Genomic DNA, 14,174 nt, shown 5'->3' on the forward strand with positions numbered 1-14,174 from the left:
CGCCTTGTCCTCGTTTCAGTGATGCCTCCAGCCTCCAGGTGGCTTCTTCAATGTCACGGCTGTTCGCTGTCAGCTGCATTTCTCTTCCTACCATAATGTTAGGTCTGAAAGATGGAACCTTTTCCCTCTTTTTCATTCGACAACCCCCTGAAAATTCTCATCTATGCTTGTAACTTCCATGATCACTTCCGGATTGACAACTTATAGAACGCCCTCTCCTATCCACCCTCCTTCTACTGAACTCCCGCCTTGGTTTACACATCCTCCTGAAACAGCAGAACTGGTCACACATGCGTAACTCACACACACCCAGCTGGGAGGGGCCTGGCCCAGAGGGAGCTCTGCACATCAGGTCCCGTGGAGAGCCAGCAGTTCCACCCAGCGGCCCTATTTCTGTCTATGGGGCCAGCCTCAATGCTGGATTTTCACAAACGAGGTTACTAAGGACAGTGGGACGGAGACTGGCCGAAACTCAAGTCAGATAAGAAAGTACACGCTATGTGACCGAGGCTTCTCAGCGTATAGGCCAGGCTGGCGATGTCAGGAAGCTGGCATGAATCTGGAGTCCCAGGAGACAGTGAGGGTCAGAACTGGCCAGAGGCTTCTTTTAAAATTGCATTTCCTGAGTCAATCAGAGAAGGACAAATACTGTATTACTCATATGTGCAATCTAAAAAATACAAGAAACTAGTGAATGGAAGAAAAAAGCAGCAGACTCAGAACAAACTCGTGTTCACCAGTGGGGAGGGGGAGGCGGCGACGAGGCACAAACTGTCGGATACAAAATGAGCTACACGGATATATTATACGGCACAGGGAACATAGCCAATATTTTATAATAACTATAAATGGAGGATAACCTTTAAAAATTGTGAATCACTACATGGTGCACTTATAAAATATTGTATAACAACTATGCTTCAATAAAAAAAAGATTGGAGTAGAAATAAAACAGAAATGCAAGTCCTTTTAGTAACTTAAGAGCATATTCTCAGTGACCACACGGAACGTGAGTGATGAGAAGAGCAGAACACCACCCCGAAACTCCACTTGATAGTAAACAAAAACAGTCAGGTGACTTTATTACTGTATTCCAGTTACATAAATATCTTCACAAATAACTCAGTGAGAACAATAAGAGAAACAAGCCAAGAGATAAGGGCTCCTCTGAAAAACCTAAAGGGCTTTTGCAGGCCAAAAGGAGACAGAAGGCAATCAGCACTGCGGGGGAAATGTAGAGAGGTGTTTTTGTTCCCTTTCTGCTATTTCTAATTTTTTTTTTTTTGAAAACGGGTGTGCCTAGGGGCAGGAATCAAGAGATTTCTGCATTAGGTGAATTCCCTCTTTGCAAAACGGACAAAAGAGTCAGCTTGTGGAGCAGATTAGATGAAAGAGGCCAAACAGCCCGGGGCTCCAACCAAACGGGAAAGAAATGCAGGGGGAGGGGCAGGAGGCGTGCGAACAAAACCAGGGTCTGGATGCAGAGAAAGACGGATGCGCCTGGAGGAGGGACGTGGCCCTGCACAGTCCTGGGGCCACCAGGAAAGAACCGCCAGCAAGGCTGGCGGCAGGATCCGATGTCCCGCCAAGACGGGCAGTGTGGGAGCCCACTCCTCTGAGGAAATTTGGAACTTTGCACCCTGAATACACAGCCAGGATTAAGGATCAAAAACCTCGAGCATGAAATAGTCAAAGGGTAAAAACTCGCACTATTGGACTCCCTGGCAGCCCAGTGGTTCAGTATCCACCCTGCAATGCAAGGGACACTGTTTCAATCTGCTCGCCACAACCAGAGAAAGGCCTTCCAGCACAGGACGCCCAGCACAGCCCAAAACAGTCAAGTAAACCTTTAAAAAAATAAAGCCAAACTCTCACTATTAGGTATCTGTGAGGTGTCGGGTTGTGTGCTGAGCTGGACGGATGTTTTCATTTTCACACCCTCCTTTAATCTCTGCAAAGATTCTGGGGAGCACAACCCACAGCCCCATTTTACAGACAATGGAAACTGAGGCCCAAGGGCAAACAGCCAGTTCTTAGAGACAAAGGAATTCAAACCTGGGCTGAGGTGCTGAAACTGTGCTCTTTTTAAGGAAATCTACATTCCTGCTGGGTGTAGCACAATCAAACAGAAAAGAATGTAACTCAGATTCATTTTGATATAGGGCAAAACCAATACAATATTGTAAAGTTAAATAAAATAAAATTTAAAAAAAAAAAAAAAAAGGAAAGAATGTAACTCAGTCTTTGTTAGCCAGGGAACTCGCCGGGAAGCATTGCTATTTGAAAGGAATCAAATATAAAGAGGTGAACAACTTGTCTTTCAGATCCATGTAGAAATCCATCTGGAATATCCCGTTTTTTGCCCTGTTCTGAGAATCACTGTGTGTGTGCTTAGTCGCTCAGTCGTGTCTGACTTTTTGCGACCCTGTGGACTGTAGCCTGCCAGGCTCCTCTGTCCATGGAACTCTCCAGGCAAGAATACTGGAGTGGGTTGTCATTCCCTTCTCAGGGGATCTTCCCAACCCAGAGACTGAACCCAGGTCTCCCGCACCGCAGGGGGATTCTTTACCGTCTGAGTCCCCCTCAGTGGACAAGGGAAGTTACAGCAGAGAAGATGGACAGCACAGGACACCACACTCGGGACGTCAGCCCTGTTTTCCTAAGATTCACAGTTCTGTAAAATGTTATAATAACTAAACTCTGGGAATTTAGCATGTTCTCAATGCTTTACTAGGACTTCCCTGGTGGCTCAGCTGGTAAAGAATCCACCTGCAACGTGGAAGACCAGGGTTCGATCCCTGGGTTGGGAAGATTCCCCTGGATAAGGGAAAGGCTACCCACCCCAGTCTTCTGGCCTGGAGAATCCCATGGGCTATATAGTCTTTGGGGTCATAAAGAGTCGGACACGACTGAACGACTTTCACTTCACTTCAATGCTTTACTGATACGAATTCATCATTGAGTCCCACAAGGACCCTACGAGACAAGCATGTCTATTATTATCCCCACAGAGAGGGTGAGCCCAATGTCCAAGAAGCTAAGACAGTTCATTTCCACGTTGTCCAAACCTGTACTACGATGCCTCCCATGGGGCTTCCCAGATGGCGGTAGTGGTAAACAATCTGCCTGCCAAAGCAGGAGATGCAAAAAACTCCCATTTGATCCCTGGATTGGGAAGATCCTCTGATAGGAAATGGCAACCCACTCCAGTATCCTTGCCTGGGAAATCCCATGGACAGAGGAGGCTGGCGGGCTACGGTCCATGGGGACACAGAGAGTGGGATGTGACTGAGCCACTGAGCACGCTACTATCTGAGACCTTTGAGAAAGGCCTCGTTCGAGGATCAGGATGTAGCCAGCAGCCACGGACCTGTCTCCTCTCCTCAGACCAGCTGCTGAAGGGAACACTCCTTCCACTGGGCTGAGCCTCAACACCATTTCGACCCACGCTGGGGACATTGCTAGGACGGACCAGTGCGGTCATCTACGGGAAACGCCTGCCATTTCTGAGGTCCACTCCTTGATTCGCAGGCAAGAACATGAAACCCTAGGCATGCCATGAGGTCTGTCCAAGGTCACAGTGGTTATTACCAAGCAGCAGAGCCGAGACCCCAAGCAGGTCGGTCACTAGTAAGGCACGGCTCCGTCCACTAGAACTCGTTTCTGATGCACTGGGTACTTGTTGTGGAGTCTGTCACAGAGGCAAATACACCAAAGAGAGGCACTACACCGCACACATTTTAGCTGGAAAAACCCGCAGAGGAGCTCCAGGACCGAGTAAGCGGCCAGCGTCGTGGAGTAGACACACAGTAGGACTCCCCGCAGAGTGAGTCCGTGAAGCCCCTGGGAACCTGGCGTCTAAAGCAAGTCACCTCCGGGCATATCCGACTCCCCGCAGGGTTCCCAGCACAGGTGCGCGCCCGGCGGAAGGAGCAGCAGCCTCTCCTCTGTCTGCTCCCGGCCTGTGGCGGCTCTGTCCTGCTCGGCGCGCTGGAAACGCCTGGAAGGTCTTCTTCCCATTTCACTAGTGCAGCTGGGGTGTCAGAAGCGAATGGAGAGAAGCATCTGCCCTGCGCGTTAGGGGGTTTATTCGAATTCCACTCCTGCGTTCTGCGGAAGCAGCGCTAGTAACAGCGGCCCCACCCGGGAGGGCCGAGGGCCCGGTGGCCGGGTGCAGGTCTGCCCGGCGAAGGGGCGCATCGGGGTTTGAAGGGCTTTTCGAGAAGAGCGGGGAGGCGGGGTCTGCCCCCAGGACCGCCAGCGGTGCGGGGCGGGCTTCCCTAGGGGACTCCAGCCCCATCCCCGTCCGACGCGTGGAGACAGAAAGCCAAGGTGAGGCCGGGCCCACGCGGTCAGCGGTTAGAGCAGCGGAGGCAGCAGCTTCTCTCCGAACAAAACCCCGTGCGGAGCTCGGAGGCCTGCAGAGCCCACGAAGGCCCCAGGCAGGCGGACATGGAGGATCCGAGGCCCGGCGGGAGCAGGAGCAGGGATGACCCGCACGGTGGAGGGAGCGCCTGCCCGGGAGCAGAGGGTCAGACCCGGGCTGAGGACCGCCTCTGACTAGTGGTCGCTGGCCCACTAAAATAATTCAACCACGGCTGACGTTTAAATGAAGGAACCTAATTTTCAGTCTGAACGAGTGAATGGAATACGTGTGTATATGTGTGCAGGGGGACAAGGGTTGGGGCTCGGGAGTTCCAAAAGGGGGAAAACACACACACACACACACACACACACACACACACACACACAAAATACTGTTTTCATTAAGAAAATAAGATGTAATTATTAATACCTAAGAAATTTTAATTTACCTAAGAAAATTTAATACTATGGCCACCTGATGCAAAGAGCTGACATTTGAAAAGACCCGGATGCTGGGAAAGGTTGAAGGTGGGAGGAGAAGGGGAGGACAGAGGATGAGATGGCTGGATGGCATCACTGACTCAGTGGAGATGAGTCTGAGTAAACTCTGGGAGTTGGTGATGGACAGGGAGGCCTGGTGTGCTGCAGGCCATGGGGTCGCAAAGAGTCAGACATGACTGAGCCACTGAACTGAACTGAAGAAATTTTAAAACGTATTTCACAAGAACACCCTATTCCATACTCTGTAATAAGTTATAGGGGAAGAGAGTCTAAAAAGGAGTAGATATATGTATATGTGGGCTTCCCAGATGGCGCTAGAGGTAAAGAACCTGCCCGCCAATGCAGGAGACACTGGAGACTCAGGTTTGATCCCTGGATAAGGAAGATCCCATGAAGGAGGGCATGGCAACCCACTCCACTCTTCCTGCCTGGAGAATCCCATGGACAGAGGAGCCTGGTGTGCCACAGTCCATGGGGTCACAAAGAGTCAGACATATGTGTATGTATAACTGAAGCCTTGCTATATGCCTGAAACTAATACAACACTGTAAATCAATCATACTCCAACAAAAAGGTTTTTTTTAAAGATAGTTTAAAAAACGTATTTCACACCCAGAGATCATCACAGAGACATGCAGAGACAGGCAGAGGGGACAGCCGGGGACACCTGTCAGCTGGCCACTCCTGAGGGCTCGGAACGAGCCACACTCATCTGTTGGGCTCCATCCTGGGTCCCTTTTAAACAAAGGGCTGGTCCCTTCTGGCGCTCAGCTAGGTGTCTATTGTACAAGATCTGAAGTGCTCTCTACCCGCCGAGACTGTGAATGTCCTAAAATTGTCTCTTGCAGCCTAAATGGCATTTAAAATAAATACTGTGAATTGATGAAATGACCAATTATGTTAAGTACCCGTGCCTGGTGTAATCCAAACCAAATCTTAGCCCATTATCCTCAAAACCGTGAGATGAATCAGCAGGCCCTCTTGCCAGCGACCCTGCAAGAACCAGATCCCAGAGGCCGCCTGGCAGCACCTCCAGCGCTTCCAGGTGATTCCTGCAATCAGTTTTATGCTGGAAAAAAACAACAGTGCTGCGTCCCTGCTCAACAGCTCAGAAACCAAGTGGCCACCAGACAATGCACACCAGCTCCCACTGCGACCACTAGGCTAGCGGGTTCCACTGGGCTCAGGCTTGTCCTTCTATTACTTCCTCTTTGGAAGCTTTTCTCCCAAGACACACCCTGGAGCGCCTGAGGCATGACTGCAAAGCGCCCACAAGGCCCTGTTTCTGCACTGGGAGCCCCGCAGCGTGCTCAGCCTGTCCTCTGGCGCCCGCGGGCTCCGGTGGCTCCCCCTCCGGGCGCCGCGCCACTCCGGGCACCGCCCCCTCTAACCCTTTCTCCAAGGCCTTCAGCAACTGTCAGCTCTCCCAGGAAGTGGTGGCCCCATGTGCCCTCCCTCCTGACAAAACCAAGGCCCAGCCCTCGAAGTACCTGGCCTATCTGCTCCTTCTGCAGCTTCTAGATTCCTCCAGTCTCAGCCCCTAGGGCCAGGCCACAGAGCAGGTCCTCCCCGGCCCGGGGCAGCCTGGTTCCGCCGGTTCTGCCTGTCGTCAGGGCCGACGGTCACAGCTGGGCTTTGCTGGCTGGCCACGGGTCCCTGTGTGACCAAGCGTCACCTTCTACTCTGCTCCTAGAACTCAGCTCTCTAAGGCATCTTCTTGGCCTGCTGTCCCTATGCCTGTGGCTGATCCTCGTAACAGAGTTCTCTCCCAGCCTGATTATCCAGGAAAACACCTTCCTGCTTCCCACAGACAGTAAAAGAAAAAAGTGGACATATACGGAAAATATCAAGTACAAAGACGAGACAGCGGCATAAATCGGCTACGCTTTCTTCTACTTGATCCTAAGCTAAACCTTCCGCTGGCATGACTGGGCAGCTCCCTTCTTTCTCTGCCCCTGTCTTTACTGTGAAACTTTTGCTCGTGAGCATCAGCAACTTCTTAATGAGCACTGTCCACCAAAGAAACCCCAACATACGACGAATATCTACAAAACAGGAGCAGGCTGACAGACCTAGCAGGCAGACTTATGGTGGTCAAGAGGGAGAGGAGAGGCTGGGGAGGGAGGGACCTGGAATCTGGGACGGGCAGGTGCGAACTATGACATCAGGATGGATCAACACCCAGTCCTACTGTAGAGCAAGGGCCTCCACTCAATATCCTGTGAGCAACCACAATGGAAAAGAATATGAAAAACGTATATATATAGATTCAGAACCAAATCAAGTTGTTGTACAACAGAAACTAATACAACATTGTAAATCAACTATACCTTAATAAAATAAAAAGGTATTAATTTAGAAGAATACACATAGTTTTAAAAATCTTACCATGATGTAAGTGTCTCGCAAACTCTCTATACAGATACAGCAAGTGAAGAAACAGGAAACACCATTAATAAATCTCCACCCACTCCCGAATTCTCACCATGATCCTGATTTCCACATGTACAAAAAAAATTAATACGACGTACTGAATTGGATGTGGATTCAACGAGCATCTGAAATCTGTAATAATTCAATTCTCAATGCCTAAGAGTAATTAGGAATGTTTAACCCTCTAAAGAATAGAAACGATGTCTACCACCCAATGAGACAGAATCTCACGATGAAATCGCTCAACTTCAGAAACCTTATCAATTTTTCCCTCATGCATGTGCCCCGTCGAAATAACCAAACACTAACATGCTTAGAGCAAATCTTCCCTAATGTGGAACTTAATGAATAAAAACCCTGTAGGAAAATGCTCTCAGTAAATAAAATCACTTTTGTGAAAACAATCCAACCATGAATGACATTCATATCATTGCTACAGGTCTAGAGGAAAAATAAAGATGCATACAATTTTGAAATCCACTCGAGAAAACCCAAAGGCTCATCATTTACACTTTCTGAAGGCAGTGTTGAGTATATATTTTTTAAATTATGTCAATATTTGAGAGTGGAGGCATTTTCCAATTTTTTTCTTAAATAGGATATCTATAACGGTTATTAAAATCAGAATTAACCAGACCTGCCTGCCTAAATTTCACTGGGATCAAGCAAAGACACAAAGAAGTCTTAAGTCCCCAGTTTCACAGGCTATATTAAAAAAGCATGCAATTGTATGGCCTTGAGAACAACTTCACAAAGGTGACGGCATCTCTCACAGCTGCCTGAGCCACTCTGGAAACCTGAAGTTAAATACCTCTTTCCTTAGCTGCATTTCAGTCTGCTCTCTCCCCCCATGGCTGACCCTCGGCGTGTACTTTTAAGAAAAAGAGGCTTAGCAGCTCTCAACCAACCAAGGTTCACTGAAACTCCTCAATCTAGAGCCCAGGACAGGTCCGAAGCTCTTGGCACCAGCAACCCACTTGCTTCGGGTCAGTGGTGCCCCTGTGAGGCCCAGCCAGTCAAGAGAGGCTAGCGGCGAGGCCAAGTCAAGACCCTCGGGGGCAGCAGACTCCAGCCGGTCTGCAGGGCAGGCATTCTGAATGGTCATCTCCCCAAACACTTTCTCAAAGTAGACAGCAGGTATCTTGCTATCTTTAGCCACATAGTCTTCTTTGACTGTGGCCATTTCTAAAGACGCTTGACAGCAAAATTAGAGATGAAAGGCAGTTTGAATTCCTTGAGCGCATGGGACAGGAAGTTGTCAGGCAGCTGAGGACGGAATGGACAGCAGGGAGAACGCCCCGCTGGGCCCCCGCAACTGACACCTGCAGGGACATGAGGTACGGGTGTGACCTCTGAACCTCCGAACCCGCCACAGTCACCCTCTGGGCACCCGTGGACGTCGGACAGCAAGCAAGAAGTGCATCTCCACGAGGCCCAAGTGCCCAAACACGCACAGCATTCCTCGGAGCCCAAGCACGGGCAATCCGTAAGGGGGTTTGACTGCGGTTTTCTCAACCCATCTCTGTCACCATGACATCATTACGCGTAATTCCAATTTCACCAAAGCAAGCCAAGCGCTTCTTGAATCTGACCAGTGACGACAGACCAAAGAAACCGTCTCATCTCAGACCAACGAGTCACAGCAACCAGGAGACAAGGGGAGGACAGAAGAAAGAGACGTGGAGACACAGGGCCACCCCACAGGAGTCACCCCGGCACAGGGCAGGAGTCCCCCCACCTCGAGTAGGGTGGGGGCGCGGGGGCGGGGGCGTGCAGAGACCTACCTTGCAGGAGGGCTCCGTTCCTCTTGAAGAAGGTGCTGCCTGGCCAGAGGGGTGGACCTGATGTGCTGAAACGGAAGAGAAAGCAGCGTGAGCAAGAGCCGTCCATACTCGCTCGGGGGACGGCCTACAAACACGTCCTTCCAAGTGGCTTCAAAACACCGTCCCAGCTACGCACTATTGATACCCTCCGAAAACGCAGCTTTGGAGAGTGTTAGGCTCATTGAATGATGAGTGGGCTTCATCTTTCAAAGCGCAGAACCCGTCTGTGTGGGTATTCTGATCACCATCTCAACCCTCCTCTTTCTCTCGGGCACAGAAACCATTTGCAAGCAAACAAAACGGCAACCTCAGTTCAACGCCAAAGCTCACAACTTTCACTAAACTGCTCCTCACTTTATGACTTCATGAGGTCAAGAACTCCCATCCATGTCTTCTGAGGGCAGCAGGTTTTCCACCACTTCCGGTGCCACCAGCCCAGGGCAAAGCCAAGTTTCCCTTCTGGCGTTTCTGCCACCATCCTTAACACACAGATCTGACCTTGAGCGCCTCCCTCTCCCCTCCCGTTTTCAATTTCTTGGCTTACACTGTTGCACTCCGTATCCTATAAAACATTTTGCAGCTATGTTACCACTCACAGTTCTGTAACAGGAGAGGCAAGAAAAGTGGAAAGATCAATGCATCACAAAGACACTTTATTATATTTATAGACCAGCATTTTCACTGTTTTAAGACACCCAGTGAAAAACTTTATAACCTAGCCAGTCTTAGGAAAATATCCTTGGAGTGGAAAGGAGGTGATTCTAAATCAAGGACTGGTTTAGATTCATGTTAGTGAGCACTTAGTCAAAACTGTTACTACAGCCAGCCCCAGAGGTGGCATAAATTACTTTCTCCAAAATAGAATGTGGCAAACGATCCTGGTTAAGGCATTATCAATCACCTTCAACATTAAAAAAAAATAAAAAAGCGGGTCTGAATACACGTCTGGAAGTTTGGCGAACATGCACACACACACACACATCTATATACAGAACAAAAGTCTGAAGGACTTGACAGTGAATGCTTCGAGAGTCAATCAGGGTCTCCAATAATGCAACTTGTTAACAAGAAGGAGAGATGTCAGGGACACACCCTGTTGACCAAGACTTCACTCCCGGGGATACAAACGGCACAGCAGGTACGGGGACTTGTGAGCAGCAGAGAAGGGAGAGGAACAGTGCTGCTGCACACAAACACGTCAGAATAACGTCAGACGCGTCGGAAAACGCACGGCGTGAGCCCTGACGTAAATGATGGAGCTTCTGTTTGACTCTGGCTCGGGTCCACCCTGCCCAGGGCAAGCGAGGCTGCTGCGTCCCCGCGGTGGCGCTGGTAGCGGGGGCCCCCCACGTGCCCGGAGCTGTGCACAACAGAGGACCTGCCCGGGTCTCAGAGCCGCTGGGTGCCAGCAGCCAGCAGAGCGCTCTTCTCTCGGACTCCCGTCCGCTTCCAATCTGAGGCTGTTCAAAGTCCCATGAAGAGTGAAGTGCATGAAAATGCTTAAGAGTATCATTTCACAACCCCAGCCGGCTCCTGAGGCTTTCCCACCTTATTTTTATAAGAAAGCAGGAAACAGCCACCTGGCTGTTGTCAACACTGCATCACCTGATGTCTAAAGGGAATTAAAAACAGAGGACCTCATTACAGAGGAGCTGCTGCTTCTGGAAAATTCAAGAACAGGCTACTATTGCAGAAGCCTCAATATCCAGTTTGCTTCCCTCCAAGTCTCCTCTTCATCCTGACCCTGATTTGGCTGAAAACGGAGTGGACAGCAGGCGTGGAATGAACGTGGGGAAGAGAGGACACTGGGTAAACCCGGTGCTGTAGATGCACAACGTCCTCTGTAGGATGGAAATCCACTCAGAGACGTCCACAGCGTCCCGCTAATGCACCTACACCCCGGCCACGGCGGGGACTGCCGTGCTTACGCACAGGGAGCCGCCGCCCCCTGCCCGCCCTGACGTGGCCCCTGCCCGCCCTGACGTGGCCCCTGCCCGCCCTGACGTGGCCCCTGCCGTGATGCTCGAATTCACCTGTGGTCTCTGTCCCTCAGGTGACCCGTTCTCTGCTGTGCTCACTGCGAAGCTTTTGGGCTCACTGGCCTTATATCTCATACTCTTCTTTGGGATGGCTGCTCCCAAATGACATCTTCTAACTGTGTTGGAGAAGACTCTTGAGAGTCCCTAGGACAGCAAGGAGATCCAACCAGTCCATTCCAAAGGAGATCAGCCTTAAATATTCATTGGAAGGAGTGACTCTGAAGCTGAAGCTCCAATAAGCTCCAATAAGCAAGCTAGTCACCTATGGAGAAAAGCCTGTTCATTGGAAAAGCCCCTGAGGCAGGGGAATACTGAAGGCAAAAGGAGAAGGCAGAGGATGAGATATCAGATAGTGTTACAGACTCAGTGGACGTGTGTGTGTCAGTGTGTGGATGTGTTTCAGTGTGTGTGTGTCACTCAGTTGCGTCCAGCACTGCCATGGACTACAGGGGGGTCGCACAGTGCTGGACGTAACCCAGTGACTAACACACGCCTCTGTCCACTGAGTCTGTAATGGTACAGGCCTTCGGTACAGGCCCATGGACTGCAGCCTGCCCTGAGTTTGAGCAAACTCTGGGCGACAGTGAAGGACAGGGGAGCCTGGCCCGATGCAGTCCACGGGTCACAAAGAGTCAGACACAACATTGTGACTCACCAACAACTCAAGCCACCCCGGAAACCACTCACTCACATGGCCAGTCAAGGGGTGGGGAGTGGGGCGGTGTTTGCGGAGGTAGACTGAGGACCCTCCTTACTCAGTGACCTAAGTGCCACTCATCTGTGTTACCAGCGGTCACCGCCCTGGGCAGGGGCCACAGGAGCTCCTTAAGTGGGTCCTCAAATACACAGAAGAACTGTACCAAAAAGATCTTCATGACCCAGATAATCATGATGGTGTGATCACTGACCTAGAGCCAGAAATCCTGGAATGTGAAGTCAAGTGGGCCTTAGAAAGCATCACTATGAACAAAGCTAGTGGAGGTGATGGAATTCCAGTTGAGCTATTTCAAATCCTGAAAGATGATGCTGTGAAAGTGCTGCACTCAATATGCCAGCAAATTTGGAAAACTCAGCAGTGGGCACAGGACTAGAAAAGGTCAGTTTTCATTCCAGTCCCAAAGAAAGGCAATGCCAAAGAATGCTCCAACTACCACACAATTGCACTCATCTCACACGCTAGTAAAGTAATGCTCAAAATTCTCCAAGCCAGGCTTCAGCAATACGTGAACCGTGAACTTCCTGATGTTCAAGCTCGTTTTAGAAAAGGCAGAGGAACCAGAGACCAAATTGCCAACATCCGCTGGATCATGGAAAAAGCAAGAGAGTTCCAGAAAAACATCTATTTCTGCTTTATTGACTATGCCAAACTTTGACTGTGTGGATCACAATAAACTGTGGAAAATTCTTCAAGAGATGGGAATACCAGACCACCTGACCTGCCTCTTGAGAAATCTGTATGCAGGTCAGGAAGCAACAGTTAGAACTGGACATGGAACAACAGACTGGTTCCAAATAGGAAAAGGAGTACGTCAAGGCTGTATATTGTCACCCTGCTTATTTAACTTCTATGCAGAGTACATCATGAGAAATGCTGGGCTGGAAGAAGCACAAGCTGGAATCAAGACTGCGGGGAGAAATATCAATAACCTCAGATATGCAGATGACACCACCCTTACGGCAGAAAGTGAAGAGGAACTAAAGAGCCTCTTGATGAAAGTGAAAGAGGAGAGTAAAAAAGTTGGCTTAAAGCTCAACATTCAGAAAATGAAGATCATGGCATCCGGTCCCATCACTTCATGGGAAATAGATGGGGAAACAGTGGAAACAGTGTCAGACTCTATTTTTTGGGGCTCCAAAATCACTGCAGATGGTGATTGCAGCCATGAAATTAAAAGACGCTTACTCCTTGGAAGGAAAGTTATGCCCAACCTAGATAGCATATTCAAAAGCAGAGATATTACTTTGCCAACAAAGGTCCGTCTAGTCAAGGCTATGGTTTTTCCTGTGGTCATGTATGGATGCGAGAGTTGGACTATGAAGAAGGCTGAGCGCCGAAGAATTGATGCTTTTAAACTGTGGTGGTGGAGAAGACTCTTGAGAGTCCCTTGGACTGCAAGGAGATCCAACCAGTTCATTCTGAAGGAGATCAGCCCTGGGTGTTCTTTGGAAGGAATGATGCTGAAGCTGAAACTCCAGTACTTTGGCCACCTCATGCGAAGAGTTGACTCATTGGAAAAGACTCTGATGCTGGGAGGGATTGGGGGCAGGAGGAGAAGGGGATGACAGAGGATGAGATGGCTGGATGGCATCACTGACTCGATGGACGTGAGTCTGCGTGAACTCTGGGAGTTGATGATGGACAGGGAGGCCTGGCGTGCTGCGATTCATGGGGTTGCAAAGAGTCGGACACGACTGAGCAACTGAACTGAACTGAACATCCCCCCGGAGTGGTGCTCACATTCCCAAATTACAGCGGTCATCGACGCATCCAGTGGGATCCTCCCACCTGCGAGTGAGCAGGGCAGGGCCTGCCTCCCATGCTGTAGGTATGGAGGAGGAGGGACATGTCCAGCTCATCATGGCACATCAGCGGTCAAGTCCGAGCGCAGCCCAACGCGCCACAGAGACACCGGCAACAGCCTCGACTTCGTTTCTCATCCTCCGGCTTCTCTTGCAGGCTTCTGGCGCTCAGCCCTGGGCTGTTCTCCTCCATGCAAGAAGGCTATAGATGGTGTTTCCCTAGGACTCTCTCCGAGGAAAAACCCCAGGGTAGAAAAAGCAATCAGCTCTCCATACATGACAGACAGACCCATGGGCTCAGACCAGAAGAAATGACCCAACGCTGGCACCACAAACGTCCTATTTCACTGGCACTCTAACACAATCCCACGACCTTCAGCCATGAAGAACCAAACCCACATGTGGCAAAGGAAGTCGACCAATGGGTTAAGAGGGCCCGTCTTGCCAGAAAAGGCAGCCTGTGAACTGACATCTGAGAACACGGGCCCAGCTG

General features: G+C 50.1%; 1 protein-coding gene across 13 annotated transcripts in view; it reads right to left on the minus strand.

Annotated features, from left to right (window-relative positions):
- The window catches only part of FOXN3 (forkhead box N3), a 443,834-nt gene that overhangs the window by 119,258 nt on the left and 310,402 nt on the right, over nt 1-14,174 (minus strand). For all 13 annotated transcript variants that reach the window (XM_055538862.1, XM_055538871.1, XM_055538859.1 and 10 more), the window contains one exon: nt 9,084-9,148. In XM_055538862.1, the coding sequence (XP_055394837.1) occupies nt 9,084-9,148 (65 nt within the window). The remainder of the gene's footprint in view (nt 1-9,083; nt 9,149-14,174) is intronic.

This window comes from Bubalus kerabau, chromosome 10 (genome assembly GCF_029407905.1).
Source record: "Bubalus kerabau isolate K-KA32 ecotype Philippines breed swamp buffalo chromosome 10, PCC_UOA_SB_1v2, whole genome shotgun sequence".
Taxonomy (NCBI): Eukaryota; Metazoa; Chordata; class Mammalia; order Artiodactyla; family Bovidae; genus Bubalus; species Bubalus kerabau.